The 8298-nt window shown below is 42.6% G+C and overlaps 1 protein-coding gene across 1 annotated transcript; it reads right to left on the reverse strand.

The window, feature by feature from the left end:
• Nucleotides 1–4572: 4572 nt before the first annotated feature.
• nptx1l (neuronal pentraxin 1 like) lies at nucleotides 4573–8058 on the reverse strand. The gene is made up of 5 exons (XM_037689541.1): nucleotides 7476–8058; nucleotides 6367–6574; nucleotides 5703–5947; nucleotides 5442–5621; nucleotides 4573–5228 (listed from the first exon to the last, which is right to left on the reverse strand). Exons 1-5 carry the CDS (start codon nucleotides 7902–7904, stop codon nucleotides 5007–5009), a joined length of 1284 nt encoding a protein of 427 aa, XP_037545469.1. The 5' UTR covers nucleotides 7905–8058; the 3' UTR covers nucleotides 4573–5006.
• Nucleotides 8059–8298: the final 240 nt, after the last annotated feature.

Below are 8298 nucleotides of genomic sequence, written 5' to 3' on the forward strand. Positions count from 1 at the left end.
ACATTCAGCCTTAAATTAGAGAACGTCCTATCAGCTTTGTGGGAAAAACAAGATTTTGCACAAATTTTGCTTCCTGTCAGCTAGATTTATCTATTCTCATTGCTGTCCATCTTGTATTATTTTAAAAAGGGGTTCAATGGAAATGAAATGAACAATCAATATTTTACCTGTTATTTATTTTAAACTAACAACCTTAATATGTTTTATTTTTATTTTATCAGATTGATAAATTATAGTTTGACTTAACTGAAATCAAGGTAACAATCAGATCAGATACATATCTTCTAATAATTTACATTGTTCATTTATATTTTCACCAAACACATTTTAATTTTTCTTAAAAGAGTCTCTGTCTTTCTATTTGTTCCCCATGTCATTTCAAGGACAAAAACTGAATCTTCCTTATGCAAAATAAACAAGAAAACAAGACTCAAAGAGCTGTAATGAACTGTTTTAGCTACACAGACACTCAGTGAAACAAGAGAAACCGGAAATGAAAAGCTTCAGCTCGTGTTTGACTTTTACTCAAAATAATACTCTCTAACAGAACACGTGCAGATACTGAGGAAAACCAAGGAAATGTCAACACCCTGGCTATCCATCCGGACCAAACGCATATATTACACTGTGTGGGGCAACAATTAGGTCAAGTGAGAGAGCGGCTTTGGATGTTATCAGTCCATTAAATGGCCGTTATTAGTTGTTATCATCCCCATATGTAGCGGTCAAACTGTCCCACCTACCTCCTAGTAGGTTTAAAGTTACATTATTATCGTTATTATTGCTGATAATAGGCAGCGTTGCACGGGATAAACCAGGAAGTGTCTTTTTAGTTGTTTTCAGCTTATGTAACCCTTTTCCTAAATGTAAGCTTACACCTGACCCTGAGGACCAACCCTAAACTTAACCCCCTTACCCTTGTGCCTAAACCTAACCACGTGAAGTTATTATGAGCGCTAACAAAGGTAAAAAATAGAGCCTATTATCATCACTAACAACGTACCTTTAAACCCACTAGGAGGTACCGGAGGGGTAGTCTGACCGCTAAATATGGAGAAGATAACAACTAATAACGGCCATTTAATGGCTGATAACATCCGAAGCGGGTGGAGCGAGACAATGTTTATTCTACAAATGTGGTTTGCAGGTCAACAATGTGGAAAGAAATAATGAGTGAAAGTCTATTTCTAATGGACGCCTAAATGGCCAGTTAGGGAGAGTTCACAGTTTGTGTGGAAACAAACATCTGATCTTTAGACTGTGAAGAACTTCTCCACAGGAAGAAAAAAAAAGACAAAGTTCAAACCCAACCTCTGGGAAGCTTTCTGTGTGACAGGTACTGTATGTGAGCCATCTGAGCTGGGTCTGTCTGGTATCTGGGGAAAGCGTATTGATGTGAGAATGTGCTCCCACCTCAGAGGTAGAGAATGGAAACCAATTTGTGGGACAGATGACCTCGATGGTGGTGGGACTCCACAACCTCAGGAAGAACAAAGGAAAGACCTTCACGTCTGGTACACTCATTTGCAGGAAAACTTTATGGATTGTCCTCCAGCAGCCATCCTCCTCTTCACTGTGATGTCATATTTTCACAAATATCACACCAACCTTAGCAGTAACAAACCTGGAAAAGACTCTAACATTTGAGGCAATCGAATTAAAAAACAACTCAAATAGTGGTTGGATTAGTTAAAAATTGACAACATTTGGATTTTAAAGTTGAGGATAACTAAGTGAAATATACTAAAAAGTCTTGTTTTCTGTGGGTTTTGAGGTGAGTTTTCCGTGGATTAGTATTTATTCTCGCAGAACCATCAGATCCTGATCAAGTCTAGTGTTTGTAGAGTTTGGATGTCAAACACAATGATGGGCCAGTTCCAAATAAAAAAAGCACATTCTTATTCTTTTAAGCCTATATCTCACTAGGCTGCTGGTCCCAAAATTGCAAGCAAAATGCACAAGTTTTCACTTTGAGTCTCACTGATTTCTCATGTTTTCTCATGACGGCAAATTGTTGTCACTTAACTACGGCTCGACAGTCACAAGAATGTTTTGTGATGATTCAATAGTTCTGCATGACAGTTGGGTTGGGGGACAATGAAGAGTTGTGGTAAATGGTGATATAGCATTCAGTCAGAAAAGCAGCTGTATAAACAGATGGACTGGATTCTCCAGTTTAATGTTGTATCAGTCTGATGTATGTTTTTTAAACTTGTCTGGGGTCAAGAGAGGGTCGAGGTAGGGCAGCTGACTCAGGACCTGAAGTCCCAAGTTCGATCCTCTGCCAATCCCACATGTTGTGGTGTCTCTGAGCAAGACACCTAATCCCTAATTGCTCCCCGGGCGCCTGCATAGCTGCCCACTGCTCCACCTGGGTGTATTCCAGGTGTGTTGGTTAAATGCAGAGAAGTATTTTTGCCATTGTATGGAAGCATACAATGATGACAACACATAGCACTTTACTTTACTTTACTAATGAGATACACAACATTAATCAATTTTTTTTCAAAAACTCATGGTCACGATCATTTCGTTTATGTTTGATACCTTGTTGGCCACTGTTGTTACTGATGGCACATCGGCTACAAGAAAACTGTGCTTCAGTTGTAACTGACTGGATGATGGTTTGTGAATTTACATGTGACATTCCTACATTTTTGATAATCTGTTAGCAGCCAAAATCATTTTTTGAAGCAAAACTCTCAATGCAGTTCAGTTTTTGCCAAAAAAAAAAGAAGAAAACTGTGTATTTCTTCGTCCTCTGCAGTAAAGTGAATGTGTTGGGATTGCTGTAGGCTGAAAATTACAAACACCATTCTCTCTCCTCATGTGCCGACTGAGCCTTTAACTCCATTTATGGGGGGGTATTCAGATTAGAAACATGCCATTTTTCTTCAAGAAGTTGAGAAAAAGAGTCCTGTTTGCTCAAACTGGTCCTTGTTTGACAGAGACCACCTTCCTTCTGGGCTTTAGAGGATCTGCAGACCACCCAGAACAAGCTGGAGATGATGTCACCGCTCCACTTGCTGCCACTGCTTCGCTGAAGTGGACTAAAGGGTTCAGAGAACGTGTGGAAATTGAACGAGTATGAAAATATCTTTAACACCTTGATATTATGAACGGCTTCATTCTTTGAGCCATTTTTTGTGACACACAAGAACGCTTTAAAGCAATAGTTCAAATATCTTCATAAGGAGTTCTGTGGAAATGTTCTGAACAGTTAATAGCTTACCTGCCATAGATACCTGTTTAAAGAGTTTGATTCTGACCAGACTGATGAGCTAATTACTAAACCGAGCAGAGCCAGATCCAAAGTGGATTTCTGACGTCTTAAAACAGCTTCAGTTCCAAAAAGGTTTCAGCTGTTCATGCAGATATTATTTTATGAACAGCTCAAAAATGATGTTATTTACATTTTATCAGAATTTTATGGCTATTATGGGTAGCCGCAGCCATCAGAAGCACTTCTGGTGCAGCTTCAGGCACATCTGCCAAGAATATATATATATATATATATTTTTTTTTGCAGTATTTTGAGACTTGAGCTGTTTAAAATGGCAGCAAAGAAGGACCTGGGAACTGGGGGTGCTGAAAGTGCTACAACACCCCCTTGTGGATGACAAGAATTAACATTTGAACAAAATAAAGGCATTAAAAAGGAACAACAGCATGAGTAAACAGATATAAATAAACATATATCCAGCAATGTAAGACCATATTTCAATTGTGGTTTTTGATAATGACTTATTTACGGGCAACAAAGCGCTCCTGTGGTTGCATCCTTGTTTGGGGCAGTATCTTTGGCTCATCTCAAACAAATCATCATCTCATGAGTCTAGTCAGAATTAAACTCTAATCCTCACGAGTTCAATCAGCGAGCTACAACAGGTAAGATATTAATTGTCCACACTCTTTTCACATAACCCCACGTCAAAATGTCTGAACTATTCTTTTAAAGGTGGACTATCTTCTGTGGCAAACTCAACGCGTCCTTAGATCAGTCAGTGAGTGTGCAAAAAGAAACAAGTTAACAGCTGCCTATGATTCAAGTATGACAATTTATTACAAAAACTAGAACTTTTTGTCCATCCGTCGCTGCTGCCATGCTTCAAGCGTATAACAAGACAGTATAAAACCTGAACTTTGACGTAGGATAGTAAAAGCAAAGGTTATAGATGATGACGCAGCATTACAGAAGGTAAGACATGCTCGTTACTGTACAAAGAACATTCCCACTGAAGCGACTGCCAGACGGCGCCACTCTCATCGACGAACTGCATTTTACAATAATAGCACTCGGCCATTCGAAGTGTTGCACCCGAACACCTCTTTGGAAACCAGTTGAACAGGTAAAATAAACACAGACGCTCTGGAAAGGAGGATGGATGTGCTGAGATAGATTTGCAACAGCCCAAGGCACTCAGGCTCAAACGTTGGCAATAAGGAAACGTCTTTCTTCGCACAGAATCACGAAAAGCAGGTGGCAGAAGAGAAAGAAGAGAGACAGAGAAGCCATGTTGTCTATTTGATAACCTCCTACAGAAAACCTTTAGAAGAAGTCCACCTCGCCTGTGTTCACAGTGGAGATCCCTGGCAGTCGAGACAGAAAAGACAGCTGAAGAAGTCTTTCAGTTTGCTGATTTGTGTGACATCTGTTTTCTAAAAACTACACCTCCTACTGTGTCTGAAGCCGGCACATTCGTTTGCTCTCACTGAGCAAACTCTTCTCTCAGAAGTGGCACCATTTGCTGCTTTTTTTTTTTTACCACATGAACGCCTGGCAGGAACCACAGGATGCCAAAGTGCAACGTGTTTTCAGCCATCTCGCCCACACAAAAAAATCTGGTAAAAATCGATCAAGTCGTCCAAAATATATTTTATTTGATCAAACGCCTATGACAAAATCCCCACAGCTATTCACTGAAAATGTCTCCCCGTGATCTGTTCAGTACCAGTTCACTGAAACCAGTGGCGCCTGCAAGAGTTTGTCTTCGCTGCAGCTCAGCTCAGTTCAGCTGGCGACAAGCTTCAAATGTCCACTTGGAGGCACCTCCGTAAATGTCGAGGCTCGTCTCCATCCATGCAAAAACGTTGCCCACTTGAGCTTTGCTGCTGCAGGTTGCCAGGTTGTAAATCTCTCCCACGGACAGTTTCCGATCCCAGATGTGGAAATTGGCCAGGTCTCCGACAAACGCTTGTGTGGCATCAAACCCTCCACCGTACGTGTCCTGCAGGAGGAGGAGATGGATCATAATGCTGCTTTATTTATTTACATCCTTATTCTAGTTTTAAAAGATGCGTTCGGCCAGTAAAAGCAGCTTAACATTAGTCACAAGGTCAAACTGCTGATGATAAATTTGGCTTTTAAATGAATGATATGCCATTTAGTGAAAAATGAAATGGACAAAAAACTGCAACAACAACTAATCCTTTCGTTTTACCTGTTCCTGGCCGAGGATGAGCAGGCCCTGTGGTTTGATGGGATGATAAGGAGCCAGATTTTCTCCGCTCCCTCTCTTCACACCATCTTGGAAGGCTTCCCAAACGCCATCGCGAGTCGTCCAGGTCACACAGATGTGATGCCACTTTCCATCATTGATCAGAAACGGCAGCTTTGCAACCTTTTATGGAATTTGAATACATTAAATATGTGCACGTTCTTCAACGTGATATCCACTAACTGAAGCATGTTCAAGCCGTACCTTGTCATTTATCAGGATCTCCATGGGGTTGTTGCCCCACTCGATCAGGACGAGCTCATTGGCCTGACCTGGAACTGCGTAGGAGAACGGTGTTCCCACTCCAGGCGAGGCGTTGGACTTCAGCCACATGCACACGGTCAGGGCGTACATTTCAGGCAAACTCTTCTTCACCTTTGCGTACATGTAGTTGGTCCTCAAAGGGAAGGTGAGCTGGAATTTATCAAGGGGTCTGTTTTCTCTTTGACCTGTCAGGAAAAGAAAAGTTAGGATATGAGTGGGATTTTTTTTGTAACATTTTGTGATTTATCACTGAGGATTTACACATTACACAACAAATCCACAATGGGGAGGTTCCAGATTTTTCTTTAATCTTGCACGCTAAATCCATGACAGGAGTAGTGACGTTGAGTGTCATGCTGCTCCTGCTGCTCCTGCTGCTGCTGATGCACGTGATCAAAGAGGTCCCAAACGCAGAACAAGGTTTCAAAAGGCTCAGAGAGTTTATGGAGACGAAATGGGAATGTTTGCATTGATTTAATGTGCAAGAATTAAAGCAGGAGGCTGCAGAACACTCCTTCTCCTCCACCATCCTTCATGAAACCTCCCTGATCGTCTTCAGTGCTAAACTACAATAAAATAAAAATAAAAACCCAGCTCCTCCGACCTTTCTCCAGATCTGCGATCCTCTGGTGAAGAGATGTGAGGGTGGACTCCATCCTGCCACGCTGCTCCGTCTCATTCCGGAGTCCGGACTTCCCCTCCTCGATGCTGTTGACCCGGGACAAAACCTGCTTCTCCAGGTCGTCGATTTTACTCTGCAGCAGGTCCTTCAGGCTGTTCGCCTGCACCGAGTTGTTGCTTCTGCTGAATTGCTGCCAGGAGGCAAAACAGTGTTAAAATAAAGTTTAACTGTTATTTAAAATGAGGTTCATGCAATATTAATTAATGTATAAATTATAATTGTTATAAACAGTTGCCAAGCATTTTTTTTAATAGACACTGAAGTTAGTATTTTATTCCACAGCTCTGTAAAGGGCTATTCCACAGATTTTTTTGTGTGCTCTGGACAATTGTTTGATTTTGATCTCGTGAAAAATGTACAAAACGTAAACTGTTCAAACCTGGACTGGATTGTTCTGCACAAAAAAACAAACAAACAAACAAACAAACAAACATTAAAACTCAATTTGAGTTTCAAAAAAGCCTTTATGGATTAAATTAATTTTATACATTTTTTGTCCTTTTATGGTATTTCGACCACACTGGAAATGATCAAGTTCCAATTTTAATTTATTGTACAGATGACAAACTGTGTTTTAAAGATGCTGCTTTGAGTGTAGAATAAGTTGATCCAGGTTTGAACAGTTTGGACATTTTATGGAGCTGATCAAAAAAAGTCCAGATGCTGAAAACTAACAAAAATAATTCCTCAAAACAACAAAAAAAGGTTAATTTATTTCCATTTCACCAAAAAAATATTGGTTTGAAAAGTCGTCAAATATTGTTTTCTGAATTTGTTTGTTGTATAGAATAATTTGGTCCATGTTTGAATAGTCTGTTGCAGTTTTGGGACGAGAGCTGATGCTCTTGTCACTAAAAGTGTGGAATAGCCCTTTACCTAACTGTCGCTAACTTCAGCGTCATTTTTCATTTGTATTGAGTGCAAAAACATAAAATCTGCGCTAACTGGAGTTATCAGCACATAATAAGTAAATCTAGAGGATCTAAAGGAGATTTTAGAGCTTTGATTTTGTCCCGGAGGTGAATTCCTACCTCCAGATTTTCTAATCTCTGCTTCAGCGACTGTAAAGTCTGAGACAGCTGCGTCAAAGTGTCCGCGGGGCCCCTCGACACGTCCCCCATGGTGTTTTTGGCCCCCGTCTCCTTCCTCCTGGCCCCGGGCTCGGCGCCGCTCTGGCTCTCGCAGCGGGCCAACTTGGAGGTGAGTTCTCTGATGGTCTCCTTCTGGTTCATGATGGTCTCCTTCTGCTGCAGCACGGTCTCGCGCAGCTGCATGACGGTGCTCTTCAGGTCCTCTCCCGGCACGCTGTTCTGCAGCGTGGCTGCGCAGATGTCCACATCCTTGGGCACGGACGTGCAAATGAACTGCGTCTGTCCGCCGAAGTCCTGGGATAAACTCTCCAGAAGCGCGCAGGAGAAGAGGAGAAGTCTCCAGGAGAAGCCGCCCTGCGTCGCCTGCATGTCGGCTTGTAGTTTTCTTCTTTAGGAGGGGGGAGCAGGCTGATGAGCCGCAGTAAAAGTCCTCTCTTCGGTGTCTCCCCCCCTTCCCCAGCCTCCTTGTTGTCGTACTCCACCCGCGCTGCTGCTTTTATACGCGCAGCCTGCCGGGTTCTGCGCAGAGCCGCTCCACTGCGTCACAACCCGAATGGGGTGGGAGGTGTGTGTGTGTGGGGGGGGGGGGGGGGGAGGGGGGGGGGGGGGGGGGGGGGGGGGGGGGGGGGGGGGGGGGGGGGGGGGGGGGGGGGGCAGGCAGGATGGGGTGGTTAGAGTTCGTACAGCCCGCTTTAAACGGCTTCACAAAGTCGCGTCACATCCAGGAGATGAAACCCATTTTGCTTTCCAGTGCGGCTCGTGT

Source organism: Nematolebias whitei, chromosome 15 (genome assembly GCF_014905685.2).
Source record: "Nematolebias whitei isolate Nwh7 chromosome 15, NemWhi1, whole genome shotgun sequence".
Classification (NCBI taxonomy): domain Eukaryota; kingdom Metazoa; phylum Chordata; class Actinopteri; order Cyprinodontiformes; family Rivulidae; genus Nematolebias; species Nematolebias whitei.

Coding starts and splice junctions, on each gene's coding strand:
- nptx1l (XM_037689541.1), bottom strand. CDS start 7,904: ATGCAGGCGACGCAGGGCGGCTTCTCCTGGAGACTTCTCCTCTTCTCC. Junction 5,948..6,366: donor GATCGCAGATCTGGAGAAAG/GTCGGAGGAGCT, acceptor TTTTCCTGACAG/GTCAAAGAGAAAACAGACCC. Junction 5,229..5,441: donor TCATCCTCGGCCAGGAACAG/GTAAAACGAAAG, acceptor CTCCTCCTGCAG/GACACGTACGGTGGAGGGTT.